Genomic DNA, 19,022 nt, shown 5'->3' on the forward strand with positions numbered 1-19,022 from the left:
AAGAGAACAGATGCGACAAATAATAGCTCCGGATGCCACAAGAAGTGGCTAGTTAATCTTGATTGAACTGTAAGATTTTATTTGTGGGAATATTGAATGATGATACGCAATGACGCTGTTTAAATGCTGTTTCTTTATTGACTGTTGTATTTATTATAACAAAAAATCAACAAAAATTTTAAAAAGATGCAACAAACAGGAGTCCATCATAAGGCAGATTTATTTGCATTTTATATAATTATAAGTTGTATTCTTTACACTCATTCTATGAAGACAGCAAAATAATTAAAACCAACATTTTTGTAAAATCACATTACAAAGGCTGAAGTTGGATGGAGGGAACGCTGGGGGTTGTTATTTTGGCATCTACCTTCCCCCAATCTGCATTTCTATGAATTATGCCCCAGAAGGAGGCCAGGCATCGAACAGTTTATAGTAGAATAGTTTAAGTGCAAATATAAATTGGCAGGATGTAAGTTAAGGCTTCAGGAAACATTTGGTGTTCATCATAATTAAGGCAACACTCACATATCCCAGTGCTTTATGGGTTAGGCAAAAAAGAACATCGGGATGAGGTTCTCTTTATAGTTTTGATATATTGCTTTGTAAATGTGGCTTCAGGTAATTTTCAAAGACGGCATTCACCTGGAAACAAATGATATATTGTAAGATCTTCGTTCTTGTTTCGGGTCTCTAAAATATGGCATGTTAGATGTTATCCTATCTAGGCAGTTTGAATGGGTTGCCACTGTTCCATCGTGGTAGTCACTTAATCAATTTGAATGAACAAATGCTGATGAGACTCAAACACAGGGACATAGACCAATCGCCTTGCTGCTAGTTCTCCCCTACCCAGTGCCAGAACTTGGTGCTTTGTCCATCATATTATGAATGACTGTTTATAACTACTTACAATAATGTCATAATTTAAACATCAGTCCTTTTCTTCTACTGCACCCCCTCTCCTCATCTCCCCAACTCCCTTTGTGCCAATCTTTATCCATTTATCCTTCTCGTAATGTGTCCAGATATCCCTCTTGCCATTTTCTTTGTGTGCCAATTTCCCCCTTTGCCCATGTTCACATTTCCAATCTGGGCCTATAAAAAGCTGCAGTCTCTGACCCTCTAGATGGGTGTGTGGGACCTTTGTATGATCCAATTGTTGGACCAGGCCTAGTGCGATATTGGCCCAAGCCAAGATCCGCTCATTTAGTGACCTCTCCAAATAAGTGGGCCATGTATAGCCACCTTCATTCCTTTTCCACCTCCCCATTTGCCAGTCTTGCTCTTAAACGGCTTCTATTTCTTCCTTTTACTCAGCTACTGAGCTGATAATCAAAATTTGCCCCCCTAAATATGCCAATTTTTCACCTCATGTGGATGAACACAATTATTGAGTATTCAATAAAATGAAAGCATTTATTTTTTCATTAAAGGGATTCTGTCATAATTTTTATTCCTAAATTACACTGCAAAATTCACTCAACCATATAGTAGGTTCAGCTCAGGTAATTTTGCCTCATCGTGTGCTTTCAGAAAGAGCCATAGCTGCACTATGGAACTGCTTTCTGACAAGCTATTGTTTCTCCTACTCAATGTAACTGAATGTGGGACATGGATTTTTACTATTGAGTGCTGTTCTTAGATCTACCAGGCAGCTGTTATCTGGTTACCTTCCAATTATTCTGATAATGGGCTGCAGGGGGAAAAGGGAGAGGAGGGTGATATTAATCCAACTTGCAGTGCAGCAGTAAAATGTGCCTGAATTTTATCAAATGACTGAGGACACCTGGGAAACGGACAATATGTCTTGCCCCATGTCAGATTTCAAAATGAAATATAAAAAAAATCTGTTTGCTCTTTTGAAAAAACGGATTTCATTGCAAAAATCAGCTGGAGCTACAATATTAGCTGATGTGTTTTGAGAAAACATTTTTTCCCATGACAGTATCCCTATAAGAAAGAAGAAACTACTTAATATTTATTTATCTGGAGGCCCACAGGTTGCCTGTCCCAGCTTTACAGCACCCAAAGTGAACACGGAATGTCCTTATACTTACCTTCTTATTATCTGGGTTTTTCTGAGCACACTCAAGGAGATTGTGATACACATTGCCATCATAGCTGCCAAGAGCTGACAGAAGCTGCTGATCCGCGTAATCGAAGGCATCAACCAGCAAAACAGCATCTCTCCTAAAAAACGGGAGCAGAGATTTTACATTCGTCTGGAACATAAATCAAGTGCGTCCATATATTATCCCTGTTCTAAACATTTAAGCAAAATTCTGCTTTTTGGTTGGATCTTAAAGCCTACTTTGACCAACCATTTGCCTACCCTAAACCACCCACCTTATGAGCGTCAGGAGGCTAAGGTATGCCTCGGTGACCATCTCCAGCTGATGGCCAGACAGATGCCCATCCTGAAGGAAATCTCCAGAGCTGGTGAATATTCCATGTAGTGCATGAAGGTCACAAAGGCTTTTAAGTAATTTCTTGATTTCAGGAGAACTTGATAAGGAGCCCGTTACATCAGCAAACAACTTCACAATAATATAATGTGAATGAGCCTGTAGAACAAAACAATGTTAGCATGCTCTTGTCACAAAATCTATAAACCTCCTGTTGGATTGGTAGTTTCAGTACGTGTAGATCCCAACATCAACACCCAACCTCACTAATGCATCTGCTGCTGAATGGAAGCAGAACAATGCTTACTATTGAGGCCTTTACAAGCTCCACGGATGTGCTGTTCCACGCATCATATTGTTCCATTCCAAACTGAACCAGGTTGCGCATCTTAAAGGCAGCAGAGGCAATGAGCCTAAAACACATTGGATCACATACACACGTTACATACAATTTTCAGTATATATATATATATATATATATATATATATATATATATATATATATATATATATATATATATATATAACACAAAAGCCATGAATATCTTGTCAATTATATCATTGTAAACGGTGACTAGTGATGTCATCAGTTATAAACGGTGACTAGTAATGTCAATTTTGTGACATGACTCACTAAAACATGTGTATTGTATTAAATAAAGTACCCCGAAGATATTAGAAGTAATCTCGGAGTTCCATGACCTGTATAAAAACACTTGTCCTTCAGCCTTGTGTTTTTATATGGTTATGGAACTCCTCGGTAACTTATGATAGCCTTATATTTTACAACAGGGGGTACTTTATTCACTATATACGTGTATATATATATATATATATATATATATATATATTTATTGTGACATGCCAGTGGCCTGCACATGCACTTTTAAGGGGGAATTAGCGTTTGGTAGGCAGGTAGCGTAGGATTTTGGAGCTTAGAGACAGGGACACCAAGGCTTCCGACAAAAACACAGGTTTATTAAGCACTGGACATTCCCAACAAAAAGGCAACAGAAAAATGTTCAGGTTACAGTTCAACTTCACTGTAGAACATGCCGGGTACAGTTCAGTAAATACACTTCAAAATATTTAGGGTTTTCCCCCCCCTGGTCGCTCACCATCAAGGGAAACTCTCACCCTCTTGGGCTTTGAAGTATTTGGGCTTCACACTCAGCCCTGCTGGCTTACCCTCCTGGGACTCAGACTCACCAGCCAGTGCCAGTCCTTTTCTCTTTCTTTCCCCACAAGGGATTTAGGCTCCAAGCTCTGGAACTCTCTTGCTGGTAGAAAAGCTCCTTCTGCCCAGCTCTGTCTCTCACAGCACCTCACTTCCCTGGAGAGCTCTGAACTGTGCTCACACAGCCCTTTTACATTGCCAGGTAGATCCTCTCTCAGCTGCCACTTAATTACCTGGCTGATAGGGAATATTAACCCTACCTGAGCCAAATATTCCTTTGCAGCGCATACAATGCAGTTTAAATGCACTCTTTTGTGTGTCTTTTGCTCTAAGACAGTGGTGTTTCCCAAACACCCTGTCACAATATATATATATATATATATATATATATATATATATTGCCTAACGCACACCACCCATCAATTAGTTAGGAATTAGATCATTTACCTGGGTGCTACCTTAAAAAAGCTGTATTAGCCATTATCCAAAAGGAAAGGTGCACACCAGGATTTTAAAATTAAAACTTCATGTTTATTAATATTAAATACATTAAAATAGAACCGGCCAACGTTTCGGTCTGTCCATATATACACACACACACACACACTAAACAAAAAAGTCCAGACAACTTGCTTGTTGTAATCACCCGTGCACACGTAAGATACACCACATTATTTATAAACACTGCCCGTTATTACATAAGGCATAACCCACCATTCCAGGGTTTCAGGAACCCCCATTACTATCACCAGGAAACCCCATGATTATCCTATAAACGCACAAGGAACCTTAGGAATAGATTAGTAAAGGCGGATTTAGGCATTCAGAGGGGCCACACGCAGAGGGTCCTGGCACCTTTAAGGAATGGTATGTTCCCATGTGGGAGATGTAATCAATGTTCCAGTGTCATTCGCACAAATGTGTTCACTCACCCACATACAGGGAGGAAGTTTGAGTTACGAGGCCATTTTACATATGATATATGATGAGTACGTAGTGTACTTGATTACGTGGGAGAAACGGTTCAGCCTATACGTGATCGTATTAGCCAACATAAATCTATGATAAGGAAGGAGGTACTTAAATTATCTGTTCCAGCCCATTTTCAATTAGCACGACACTCCGTGGCAACGCTCAGATTTCTTTTTTTGGAAGCTATTGCCCCCCCCCCCAAGTAGGGGGGCAATAGACTCCTGCAACTCCAGAAAAGAGAGAAATTCTGGATACACACATTACACCCTAAGGGGCTCAATAGAGAATATGACTTGTATGCTTTCATCTAGTGTGAAGACTTGGTAACATATACTAACAGGGGAGTGGTTGGGACTGTTATATTATTACACATCCCTTGTATACTATGTATCACAATACTATGTTGTTCCATATAGTTAGATTGTTACATAATTCAATCGACCAATCTGTTAACGTGATTTTTGAATTTTATGTTTATGCATGTGCATGCCTCTATGACAAGGTGGTTTTTCTTTACCGATTGGTCAAAAATTGCATTTGTATTGCATGTATGAATATACCACCCCTTTGTGGGTGTGACTTATATCTGTAGCTTTATAAGGATGTGGGGTCATTGTAGACATTCTTGCTTGACAAAGAAGCGGGAGCCTCGAAACGTTGCATAATTACTTGCTTGATAAAAAAAAGTTGTCTGGACTTTTTTGTTTATCATATAATCCTTGTATGGACTAAGTCACGGACTGGGATTGCACTCCACTCCATTTTGCTTCGATATCTATCTATCTATCTATCTATCTATCTATCTATATATACCAATGCTTCACAGACCAGCACTCCCTTTGATATAATATATAAACAATCTTTTTATTGCATCTTTATCCAACGTTTCGGTCCCTTTTGGGACCTTTTTCAAGGATGATACAAAATGTATCATCCTTGAAAAAGGTCCCAAAAGTGACCGAAACGTTGGATAAAGATGCAATAAAAAGATTGTTTATATATTATATCAAAGGGAGTGCTGGTCTGTGAAGCATTGGTGTATACAAAATTTACCGTGCACCCCTGCCCTTATCAAGATTGATTTTGGAGTGCGGATACTCATTTGGAAGATATATATATATATATATATATATATATATATATATATATATATATATATATATATATATATATATATATATATACACACACACACAGGCAGTCCCAGGGTTAGACCGAAGTAGGGTCTGTAGGTTTGTTCTAAAGTTGAAACATATACATTTACTTATTAAATGCAACTTAGACAGATGTCTGTCTTAACATAGTATTTATCTTTACCTTTCTGTGCTCCACAGTAGACAACACACACCAGAGGGGATTGGGGCAGGTGGTTTATTAAAGCGAAATGCTAATGAAAGTCAAACAAATCATAGTATGTTACTTTAATAGCCTCTGTATGTAAGTCTGAGTTGTATGTAAGTTGGATGTATGTAACTCGGTGAGTATCTGCACTCCAAGGCTCAATATGTCTTTAAGGGTGCCCAGTAACATCTTGTATACAGCAAATATCTTCAAACCGGCACACCCTGTCATTTTATTACATAGTATCTACATAGTATCAAGGTCCAACGGTGCTATACACACACACACACACGTGTATATAGTTAGCCAAAAAACGCAAGGACTTAATAGGTGAAAAATTAAAGTTAGTATTTTATTTTCAACGTTTCGGCACAATCACTCGAGCCATCTTCAGGAAAGACGGCCTGAGTGATGGTGCCAAAAACATTGAAAATAAAATACTAACTTTCATTTTTCACCTATTAAGTCCTTGGAGTGCGTTTTTTTGGCTAACTATGTATTGTTTTTTTGACCAGCACCCATGCAGAGGTCTGTTGGTTTTGAGTGCACCAGGCTGGTTTCCAAATGTGTATAAATATATTTTTTGAGGCTGGACTATTATTTTTTTCTTTTATTATTATAACATTAATATAACATTTTTTTATTTTGAATTATTTCAAATACTATGGTTAAGAACTGACCATGAAATCAGCTGACCATAGAGCAATATGTGACAGCAATTAGTATCTGTTCTAGGAGATCTTTCAGAAACAAGAGATTGTAGATAGAAATATAAAGCATAACTCAGCAGAAAGCAGTTCCATCCTAAAGTGCTGGCTCTTTCTGAAAGCACATGACCAGGCAAAATGACCTGAGATGCACCTACACACCAATATTACAACTAAAAAAATACACTTGCTGGTTCAGGAATTAAATTTAATATGGTAGAGTGAATTATTTGCAGTTAGTGTAATTTAGAAATAAAAACATCATGTAAATCATGGCAGAATTTGAAAAATACAGACCTGTGGGCCCTGTGCTGATAGGCCTTTATATAGACCTCGGGGTTGAGGAAATCTGTGTGGCTAGTAGCTTGGCACACTCCTGAGATCGGAGAAGACAGATAAGCCACACTTTGAGGAAGAGACTGACCAGACTGGGCAGCAGCATAACATTTGATCAAAAACCTATAAACAATTGATAAAGTAAGAGAGAAATGTATACAAAGCAAGATTGCCACTGAAAAATTAAAAATATTATTTTAGAGTTTTGCAATTTAATTGATAAGATATTGTGCATGTCCATGTCCCAGCCACTGCAAGGCTTTCAAGCCTCAGCTCTACTTTGGCACTAGCATTACATTCCACAGCCATCAATTTCCTTGAACCTACTTTTTTCAACCCAAAAGCCAATAGGCTGGTTTTGCATCCAATAAGGATTAATTATATCTTAGTTGGGATCAAGTACAAGCTACTGTTTTATTATTACAGAGAAAAAGGAAATTATTTTTAAAAAAGATATATGAACACCTGCAGAACTGGTGTTCAGCAAAAAAACGTGAATCTGCCTACTGCCCTAAGTGGAAGAAGCAGGCCCATGCAGAGACAGCACAGGGGCAAAATGGTAAAAACAGAAAGATGCTGTAGTGGTTTAATATTGTATAAAAAGCTAAGAAAGCTCTATAAAAAATGGCAGAAAAACCTATGGCTTCTGTGAGTAAAAAAAAAGTGCCACACAATAGCAAATATTTCATACAATTTAGCCAAATAGTGTGAACCAAATCTTGTGATTAAAGGACATGTAAAGGCAAAAAAATAAAATCCCATTTTTACTTTAAAGGGATACTGTCACGGGAGAAAAATTTTTTTTCAAAATGAATCAGTTAATAGAGCTGCTCCAGCAGAATTCTGCACTGAAATTCATTTCTCAAAAGAGCAAACAGATTTTTTTATATTCAATTTTGAAATCTGACATGGGGCTAGACATTTTGTCAATTTCCCAGCTGCCCCCAGTCATGTGACTTGTGCCTGCACTTTAGGAGAGAAATGCTTTCTGGCAGGCTGCTGTTTTTCCTTCTCAATGTAACTGAATGTGTCTCAGTGGGACATGGGTTTTTACTATTGAGAAGCACTATTAACTGATTCAAAAAAAAATTTTTTTTCCCATGACAGTATCCCTTTAATGAAAAAGAAACCTATCTATAATATATTTTAATTAAAAAATGTACAGTTTTTATAAGAAACCTGACTGTATGCAGTGAAATTCTCCCTTCATTTAATGCTGTGGATAGGAATTGTCAGACGGTCCCTAACTGCTCTGCAGGGAAACAATCATACTTATGAACAGCAGGGGGAGCCCCCGCCTTACTTCCCAGCCATGCAGAACTCAAGCAGCTTTGTTTGTTTCCCTGTAGAGCAGTCGGCGACTGTGTAGAGATTTGTATTGGATTTTATTTTTGCCTTTACATCCCCTTTACTGTTTCCAACTCCAGCTGCAGGGACAAATATCGGAGCCAGATTTAAACAGATAAACTGGGATTATATTTGGAGGATTATTTTGCTGCAGCCACTGGTTCTGCAGAGTTGGAGAAAGTTTGTATTAAACAATACAAAAACTATAAAATCCCCATTAGATTACATGACAACACAGGACCCAGTGCAGTCTGTATATTCTGATTATTAATCAGTCTTGCTGTCTCGGCTTCTGGCAGATATTATTTGACTTGTGCTGTTGTGATAATTTATGACGACCCCTAAGCCCAGACCACACAGAGCATGTGCACAGTCTTGGTCTTGCAAAGATGTTTAACAAAGTTACAAAATGGTGACCTCCTGTGGCCAACTTTAAACATAAATCATTTGTTTGATTAGGCTTGTGGTGCAGTAAGTTCATGTTTATATTTAGTATACAAAATACAGCATTTCTGGCCTTATTCTATTTTAGACTTTACTTTCCCTTTAACCGTAGGGTGTAGCTGTATATGATATTGACAACCCTTGTTATATCTGACAGGTAACTTTATGACCTCTCAAAATCTCACACACACATTTGTGCTGTAGGCCCCATGAGCCCCTTGTAAAGTTATTAGTAGATGGAATATGGGGATCTCTGTTACTTGGTGGGCTTATAGAGAAACCTCATCCATACCTTGCAGCTTGCAGATGCAGCACAGTGTTTTCTCCCTCGTAGGTACAGGAAGCAGTCACCTTAGTGTAGAGGGAGGGGAGGCCACTAAAAAGGGAGTAGCCATGACCCCCGCAAGCCTTTCTGCACACTTCGATTCCATTAGAGCATGTCTCTGTGGCATATGCTTTCATTCCTGAAACCAGTGCATGGAGCTACAAAATAAAAATGCGAGATATTTACACCAGATGATATTAAATATGGGAATAGGGAAATTGTGTTTCCTTTAAATTATCTGTAAAACACAAACGTATATACTTATCAGGAGGTTAACAATACAACGTTCTTATTGGTAGGAATTTGAGAGGAATTGTCTCTTTCATGTGGATAAATATGCTCCTTTGTGGCGCACATAGCACAATTTAGTAGCATTATTACGTAATTTAATCTAGGATTCGGTTCGGGATTCGGCCTTATTCAGCAGGATTAGGCCGAATCCTTCTGCTTGGAAATCACGTGACTTTCTGTCACAAAACAAGGAAGTAAAAATGTTTTCCGCTTCCCACCCCTAATTTGCATATGCAAATTAGGATTCTGATTCCGTATTGGGACAAATCTTTCATGAAGGATTCGGGGGTTCGGCCGAATCCAAAATAGTGTATTCGGTGCATCCCTATTATTAGGTTACCATGTGAAATCCAGTGCAATGCTTTACCTCAGGAAGGGAGTCAAAATTCCCTGCTTGAATTGCTCCACACACTTCATCATATACTTTGTTGACGTGACAGACGGTATAATGAATAGCGTAGCAAGTTGCTAGAAGGGGAAGCAGCTTCTGTTGCTGGGTTTGGTACTCTAGGATTTTTGGCTCTCTATCCCTGCAGAAATTGTAAAGGTACATTAAAAGGCCTGTTCTTATGCTCCAGGAATGTTTTTATAGACTAGCTGCCCAAACACATTCCTTACCATTTCCTTACAATACAAATATCCTCAAAGTTCAACTTAACAGCAATACAAGTGATAAGGCTACTGAAGTGTATGTAGAATACCTCTGAAATGGTGCTGTCCACATTCGAGTGTATAAATAAAAATGTATTAAAGAAACAGTAACACCAATAAATAAGTGTCCTAAAATAATGAAAATGTACTGCTGTGCTGCATTGGTAAAACTGGTGTGTTTGCTTCAGAAACACTACTATAGTTTATATATACAAGCTGCTGTGTAGCCATGGGGGCAGCTAATCAAGCACAGGATACACAGTAGATAACAGATAAGTACTACTATAGTTTATATAAATAAGCTGCTTTGTAGCCATGGGGGCAGCCATTCAAGCACAGGATACACAGTAGATAACAGATAAGTACTACTATAGTTTATATAAACAAGCTGCTGTGTAGCCATGGGGGCAGCCATTCAAGCACAGGATACACAGTAGATAAGATAAGTACTACTATAGTTTATATAAACAAGCTGCTGTGTAGCCATGGGGGCAGCTTGTTTATATAAACTATAGTAGTACTTATCTGTTATCTACTGTGTATCCTGTGCTTGTATGGCTGCCCCCATGGCTACACAGTAGCACATTTATATAAACTATAGTTATTTTTCTGAAGTAAACACGCCAGTTTTGCCAATGCAGGGCACCGGTACATTATATGATGATGATGACTCTATATGCCTTTTCTTTTACATTTGAATAGCTGTTATAGTATGCAGAATGCAGAATGTTCCTTCTTAAATAATTAAAGTGTTTTAAAGGAAAGACAATATAATGTACCGGTGCCCTGCATTGGCAAAACTGGCGTGTTTACTTCATATAGAGTATGCATATAGTCTTAAAGGGCACCTATCACAGCCAAAATCAAATATATTAACAATCTGACCAGTACAAGTTAAACACGTTTAATCAAACTACGCATATAGTTGTTTGAAAAAACTGCAGGTTTTAAAAAAATCCCTTACTTTGTCAAATGGGTTCTTACACTGAGGGAGGCCATACTGTGACTATAACAGAGACACTAATATGCAAATTTCAGGAGCATGCTCAGATTGTAACACTGCTTTGAGTATTCTACCCAGAATGCCTTGTTTAAGTAAACTCCTCCACTAGAAGTATCAGGAGATTTCCCTATCTTGTCCCCTGCTGGTAAAGTCATTATGTAAATGAAGGGCACACAGTAACTTCCAGCAGGTGGCAGCAGGGCCGCCATCAGGGGGGGACAGGGGGGACAAGCGTACCGGGCCCGGGCATGAAGGGGGGCCCGGCAGCGCTGCATTTTTTGAAGATCCGGGCCCCCCTTACGAGCGCCCGAGCCGTACGTCTTGCCTCTTGCGTGCCGAATGCGGAAGTGCCGAAAAGCCGAAGCCGATGCGCCGAAAAGACCCGAAGTCACGGAAAAACCCGAAGTCACGAAGCGCCGAAAAGACCCGAAGTCACGAAAACAGCCGAAGCCGAAGTCCTGAAGCAGCGCAAAGACCCGAAGTCACGAAAACAGCCGAAGCCGAAGTCCTGAAGCGGTGAAAAGACCCGAAGTCACGAAAGGAGGCGAAGTTGAAGTACTGAAGCCATGAGTTCAATTCTACTGAACACCAGTTTGTGTTTTTTTTTTTTTTTTAATCCCCTGGCCACCAATGTATTATTTTAATATTCTATAGGCCCCTGCCACCAATCTTTTTTTTAAAACTTTTTTTTTGGGGCCCCAATTTTTTTTTTAACTCGTAAGGGGCCCCTTGCCACCATTGTTTTTTTTGTTTGTTTTTTTTAAAAAAAATTAATTTTCTTTTTGGTGGCCCCAAATTTTTTTAACTTGTAAGGGGGCCCCTGCCACCAGTTTTTTTTCAAAAAAAAATTTTTTTTTTTCAAATTTTTTTATGGGGCCCAAATTTGTTTTTAACTTGTAAGGGGGCCCCTGCCACCAGTTTTTTTTTTTTTTTTTTTATTTTTTTTGGGGCCCCAATTTGTTTTTAACTTATAAGGGGGCCCCTGCCGCCAATGTTTTTTTTTTTCAAAAAAAATTATTTTTTTTTCAAATTTTTTTTGGGGCCCCAATTTGTTTTTAACTTATAAGGGGGCCCCTGCCACCAATGTTTGTTTATTTTTTAGTTTTTTTTACATTTTTTTTGTTGGGGCCCCAAGTTTTTTTTAACTTATAAGGGGGCCCCTGCCACCAATGTTTTAAAAAAAAAAAAAAATTAAATTTTTTTGTTTTTGGGGCCCCAATTTTTTATAAGGGGGCCCTGACCATCAATAGCTTTTTACAACTTGTTTGTGGGGGGGTTACTTTTTTAGCGCTGATGTCTGTGTGGTCTTTTAACTGCGATGTGGAGTGGGCGGGATATGGGGTGGAGCTTGGTCGTCAGTGTGGGCGGGGCCCAGGGGGCCCCAAAAATTTTGTTGTACGGGGCCCCGTGATTTCTAATGGCGGCCCTGGGTGGCAGCACTACTGAACAGCAGCTAACACACAGGTTTGGCTGATTTGAAAATAGCTTAGAAGGGTTGATAAGCAACAAGGAATTTCAACTGAGCATGTGCGAGATTTCAGAGCTACAGTTGGCTGGGAAGATATAGGTAGGAGGAGCCAGTGAAATCCAAGATGGCTGCCTCAGCTAGAACTGCAGGGGAGATAGGGGAGATCTTGCAGAAGGAATAGTGAGCTGATCATTTACATTATACAAACAATTCTAACTGTTTTAAAAATCGGATTTCTTGAACTTTCACATAGTGTATTTTACTTAGGAAATGATTTTGGACATGATTGGTGCCCTTTAAGGCTACTGCAAGTTTATGCTAAATAAAATCACATTTGCACCAGGTTTTCCCCTTGTTTATTGGCAAACTAACTTTTAATACGGAGATCACTCTTCAGCATACCTGTACCAAAGTCAGCACGCCAGGGATTGAACAATCTGGAGGCAATAGGTACCCTGCAATTGAATAGCTGCTAATAAAAAAAAGTTAAACTTTTTGTCTTTATAAAGTTAGCAGAAGTCCTTACCCAGGCTTCAGCTCTGACTGCCGGCGAACAGCTGCGTATCTTATGGAAATGGTACAGGCCTTCATCAGCGCCTCCAGAACCTCTTGGCGCAACATCGACACCCTCACAGCGACCATGGTGAAATAGTTAATCTTATCAGAGCCTCGTTTCACGTACATTCCATCCGGCAGGACCTGTCATTGGATGAATCACACATCAGTATTTTAATATCAGCATCATATCTGGAGATATATACGGAGAGGTAAGTGTGATCAAAATTCTCAAACTGAAACCCGTCATTCTTACATAGAAGAACATGTCTCAAATAGGTTTGCTTAAATCTGTTACTGACACATCGTTTTTTTTATCTATCTAACCATACTGATTAAACTTTATAGTTACATTCTGTAGGGACGCACCGAATCCAGGAATCTGTTCGGGATTCGGCCTTTTTCAGCAGGATTCGGCCTAATCCTTCTGCCTGGCATATGCAAATTAGGGGTGGGAGGGAAATCGTGTGACTTTTTGTCACAAAACAAGGAAGTAAAAAATGTTTCCCCCTTCCCATGCAAATTCCGTTTGGTATTCTGCCAAATCTTTTGTGAAGGATTCGGAGGTTCGGCCGAATTCAAAATAGTGGATTCGGTGCATCCCTAGCATTGTCAGCAAATCTGAATGCATGCCTTGAAATTCAGCTCTCTCTCTCCGATGCCTGGTAGATCTAAGAACAAAACAGCTGCCTGGTAGATCTAAGAACAGAACTCAATAGTAAAATCCAGGTCCCACTGCGACACATTCAGTTACATTGAGTAGGAGGAACAACGGCCTGCCAGAAAGCAGTTCCATCCTAAAATTATGGCTCTTTCTGAAAGCAAATTACCAGGCAAAATAACCTGAGATGGCTGCCTACACACTAAAATTATAAATAAAACAACAAAAATACAGTTGCTGGTTCAGGAATGACATATTATATTGTTTATATCGAGTGAATTATTTGCAGTGTAAACAGTGTAATTTAGAAATAAAAATTACACCATAAAATCACGGCACTATTCCTTTAATGTTTACATGCTTTTCGAGTAGACTTAAAGGAAAACTATACCCCCAAAATCAATACTTAAGCAACAGATAGTTTACATCATATTAAGTGGCATATTAAAGAATCTTACCAAACTGGTCTATATATTTAAGTAAATCTTGCCCTTTTACATATCTTGCCTTGAACCCCCATTTCGTGATGGACTGTGTGCTGCCTCAGAGATCACCTGACCAGAAATACTACAACTCTAACAGGAAGAAGTGTTGAAGCAGAAGACAGAACTCTGTCTGTTAATTGGCTCATGTGACCTAATAAGTATGGTTTGTTTGGTGTGTTTGTGTGCACCGTGAATCCTATGATCCCAGGGGGAGGCCCTTATTTTTGAAAATGGCAGTTTTCTATTTATGATTACCCAATGGCACATATTACTAAAAAAGTATATTATTATGATAATGGTTTATTTACATGAAGCAGGGTTTTACATATGAGCTGTTTTATGCAATATCTTTTTATAGAGACCTACATTGTTTGGGGGGGTATAGTTTTCCTTTAAGGTATGAAGATGCAAATTACGTAAAGCTCCGTTATACGGAAAACATTGAGTATTCTGGATAACAGAAGTACTGTGTTCCAAAATTATAAAGTTTTGTCTTCTCTCTCTCAGTACCTCAGAAAATCTGCTCAGCATGTTCTCCTTCGGAACACGGATATTCCTCATCATGAGAAATCCATTATCTATATGTTCAAAAGACATTTTTGGCCCAATGTCCCCAACTGTTATTCCTGAAAAAGATGCAGAAAGAAATTATATGAATATAATTAATGAATCTGGAACAATCCAATCAACTCTTTTCATTGGGTCAAGATATTGTTTTTAAAGGAGAAGGAAAGCTACAGAGGCATTTTATTGCCAATAGATTAGCTGCAATAGTGCAAGCTAGAATGCTATATTTATTCTGTAGAATATTTTACCATACCTGAGTAAAAAGCTCTAGAAACTCTCTGTTTGTTTAGAATAGGAGCTGCAGTATTAATGTGGTGTGACATCACTTCCTGCCTGAGTCTCTCCCTGCTCTGGGCTCAGATTACAGTAGAGAAGGGAGGGGTGGGGGGAGAGGAGCAAACTGAGCATGCTCTTGCCCAGGGCAATGAGGTTTAAGCTGAAGGCAGGAAGTCTGATACAGAAGCCCATGAGTACACAATAGAAGGAAAGAAATGTGGTGTTTCTTTTGACAGGGGACTCAGAGCAACATTACTTTGGGGGTTTACTGGTATATTTAGATGGACCTTTCTGATAAGGCTTACTTAGTTTTAACTTTTCCTTCTCCTTTAATAAACTCAGCAACAAATATAATATAGCCGTATGCACTTGGGGAGGTATTATTTGCATTTTATTTTAGAAATCAAATTCTGTGATAGAAATCTGCCCCCCCCCATGAGGCTGGCGTCTGTGGTAATGACAACCAGTTTGTGATGGAGCAGAGATTTCCTTTCATGAAATTGTTTCTCTGAAGCCACCACCGATGGGAGGTTTTTGTGGTCACTGAGTGAATCCAGCTTGTTGTAAGGCCTGTGCCATTTTCAGAGGAAGTCCAGCTGGAGAGGTCTCATGTGTTTGTGCAAATGGTACGACTTAGATGGAAGAGGTCAGGAGGCCTCGGAGATGCATACAGCTTCTCGCTGAGAGTAACTGTTGGGAGATTGTAGGGATGCACCGAATCCAGGATTCGGTTGGGGATTCGGCCAGGGTTTAGCCCGGCAGAACCGAATCCTAATTTGCACATGTAAATGAAGTCAGGGAGGGAAATCACGTGACTTTTTGTCACAAAGCAAGGAAGGAAACATTTTTCCCCTTCCCACCCCTAATTTGCATATGCAAATTAGGATTCCAATTCGGTATTTGGCTGAATCTTTCACGAAAGGATTCGGGGGTTTGGCCAAATCCAAAATAGTGGATTTGGTTCATCCCTAGGAGAAGTTTGGCTTGTATTTGAGGAGTGAGAAAGACTTTGTGTTGTACCGAGTCGAACAAGAAAATGATAGATCGAGTGGGGAGCAATGTGCTTTTTGATATGTGAATCTTTCAACAGTGAGATTCCAAAATGTGGATGCAGTGGTTGGTGTGGGTTACCGCTGTTGCATATGATGGAGACGGTATTAGCAGATTGTCCAGATACGGTTGTACACAGATATCTAGTTGTCTCATGCACGGCACTAGTGCCGTCAGACCTAAATTGCTGTGGCGAGGCCGAAAGTAGGGCCCAAAATTGGAAGTGATCTTCTTGGATTGCGAAGCGTAGAAATTGTTGTAAAAAGTCGACATGAATTGGGAAGTTCAACTAAGCCTCCTATATGTTCCCCTTGAAAGGAGAAGGAAAGGTTGAAACTAAGTAAGCCTTACCAGAAAGGGCCACCTAAATATACCAGTAAACCCTCAAAGTAATGCTGTTCTGAGTCCTTCATCAAAAGAAACACAGCATTTCTTTCCTTCTATTGTGTACACATGGGCTTCTGTATCAGACATAAAGCTCCAGGGTAGGGCTTGAGCATGCTCAGTTTGCTCATCTCCCCCTCCATCCTCCCCTCCCTGCTGTAATCTAAGCTCAGAGCTATGAGCAAGCAGGGGGAGACTCAGGCAGGAAGTTATGCCACAACAAGCTAATATGGCAGCTGCTATCCTAAACAAACAGAGACGGTGTCTAGAGCTGTTTACTCAGGTATTGGAAAGCATTCTATTGAATAAAAATGGCTTTCTAGCTTGCACTGTAGTGGCTTATCTATTGGCAAAATCTATCCGGTCACAGTGAAATATCTTTTTTGGGTATAAGAAAGATTTGAGTAGTAGCCTTGATGATGTTGTTCCGTAGGGACTGGGATTACGATGTTGGCCTTGAGCATTTCCTGGATTGTACACGCGCTGTGCAAGAAAGGCCTCCTGCATTTCACTGGACTCCACACACCCCTCACACGGACTGTTCACGCTGCTCCCATCCGGCAGACGCTTTCGCAGTATTAAAGCCCGAACAACCAGGCTGCGAGAAAGCTTTTTTCCGCAAGCTATCAGACTCCTCAACTCACTGTCTGTCCTCCCACTACATTCCAGACACACCTGAACTGTGAACTTAACTTTGTGAACTGTTAATTTATTTGCACAATTCTAAAGGTTTACACGTGTCTATATCCAATTTCTGCCTATATATTGCATATTTCAGGTTTACATATTTATTGTGTATTTTTAAGTGCCTTTTTGTGATCTGTACTAGCTGGAGCCGCGTCGTCTCGTCTCACTGTATATTCGTATACTGCTGAGATGACAATAAAGTTTACTTTGACTTTGATTGCTATACTCAAAGCCGGTCATTTGTCTGGGGGGGGTTGACATAAATGACTAGAGAAAGTGGTGCGTAGGCGGTTTTTGGAATTCTAGTTTGTAGGCGACTGATATGTTGTGGACCCAAGTCTCCCTGAACCTCAGTAGGTGCCCCTCAACTGCCTCTGTTGGAAAACTGGTTAGTAGCCAGTTTTCCAATGGCTGCTGCCATTGACAGAAGTGATGTCTGGAAGGGTTGAAACCAATCCGGAATCTGTGAAGCAGAAGTAGATGGGGAGTCTGCTCTGTTTTTTTGTACTAGTTTTGTGTTTTTTATGGTACTTCTGTACCTCTTTGTCTTTGGTCTTTTTGCCATCTTTTTGGTTGACACATAGGCTGTATAAGAAACTGATTTGCGTGTCTTGTTTATCTTGCATGGATATTTGAGTTTTACTAAGGTCAGATGCCATGTTAGGTTCGTCTAAAATAGTAAGAGTGTGAAAAGAATGACAGGCAAACACTCCTAATGAAAATTAGTAGGCTTAATAAGCAAGTGTTTTGAAGCGCTTGCCCAGCAAGGAATAGGGCGGATATAAGCTGTACCAGAAGCAACTGCAACTGTGGTAATTATGCCCCACAAATCTGTTGGGCGCGAAGTTTGAATCTGCGGTTGCGCTCCCCTAGCCTGTAATGGCGGGAGCCTGGAGTGGTACTATTGGCTCCCTGAGGAGAGTAGTAGGCGTTATTGGGTGGGCACATTGGCAGCACTGTAGCATGCCTTTCACCCTACACCCATCTCGAAGGCTGGCAGATGAGGCCATGAATGCCCTTATCTTGTTCGGATGGTATAATCCGCTTCCAGGCTCAAATAAGAAGATAAGCCAAAATAAAATGAAGTGCAAAAAAGAAAAGAAAAGAAGTTTGCTGGTGTATGGGAGCTCAGTTCCCCAAATATCCTACTTCCTTGATGCAGGATATAAAAAACTGAGGAAGGCAGGGTTAATACAGGGAAGAAGTGGGTCCCTGGTGGAGGGACTGACTTTTTGGATCCATCCTGCCTCCTAGAAGGAATGATGTATTAAGCCATTAGTGCCGTGTGCTGGCCAGAGACGACAAAAAAAAAATTTGTTTTCAGCCGTATTTACTGGTTTTCTGAGAATCAAAATAGAGAAATTTAATTACTTACCGTAATTTCTATTTCCAAGTCACCTACCATGGCAGCACTCACCAACATGAGTATTCCCCGCCCCTCAGGTCACTGGACAGGAAAGGGTTAACTCCCAACCCTATAACATCCGCTCTGCACCGCCCCCACCTTGTCTATGTTTCTTAGCTTCAGAAGGGAGGGAAGTTGGTGAGTGCTGCCATGGTAGGTGACTTGGAAATAGAAATTACGGTAAGTAATTAAATTTCTCTATTTCCCAAGCCACCCATGGCAGCATATCACCAACATGAGAATTTCCAAAGCCAAAAGAAGGGAGGGACAACAACTGATGCTTAACATTTATTATGAATGCAATACAGCTTGCAAAACTTTTCTCCCAAATTTAGCCTCTTGGGAAAGAAAAACATTTAACTTATAATGCTTTATAAATGTATGCAAGGAGGACCATCTTGCAGCCTTGCAAATTACGTCTGGCGGCGCTCTGGCTTCCGCCGCCCAGGAAGCAGCCAATGCTCGAGTAGAGTGAGCCTTCA

The 19,022-nt window shown here is 39.9% G+C and overlaps 1 protein-coding gene across 1 annotated transcript in view; it reads right to left on the reverse strand.

Annotated features, from left to right (window-relative positions):
- Window positions 1-202: 202 nt before the first annotated feature.
- acox2.L (acyl-CoA oxidase 2, branched chain L homeolog) overlaps window positions 203-19,022 on the reverse strand; it is a 36,303-nt gene continuing 17,483 nt past the window's right edge. Inside the window, 9 exon segments of the mRNA NM_001091064.1 lie at window positions 203-645; window positions 2,061-2,193; window positions 2,350-2,567; window positions 2,716-2,821; window positions 6,903-7,064; window positions 9,025-9,215; window positions 9,716-9,878; window positions 12,997-13,169; window positions 14,682-14,797. Coding sequence (NP_001084533.1) covers window positions 583-645; window positions 2,061-2,193; window positions 2,350-2,567; window positions 2,716-2,821; window positions 6,903-7,064; window positions 9,025-9,215; window positions 9,716-9,878; window positions 12,997-13,169; window positions 14,682-14,797 — 1,325 coding nt within the window. The 3' untranslated portion in view covers window positions 203-582.

Source organism: Xenopus laevis, chromosome 4L (assembly GCF_017654675.1).
Source record: "Xenopus laevis strain J_2021 chromosome 4L, Xenopus_laevis_v10.1, whole genome shotgun sequence".
Taxonomy (NCBI): Eukaryota; Metazoa; Chordata; class Amphibia; order Anura; family Pipidae; genus Xenopus; species Xenopus laevis.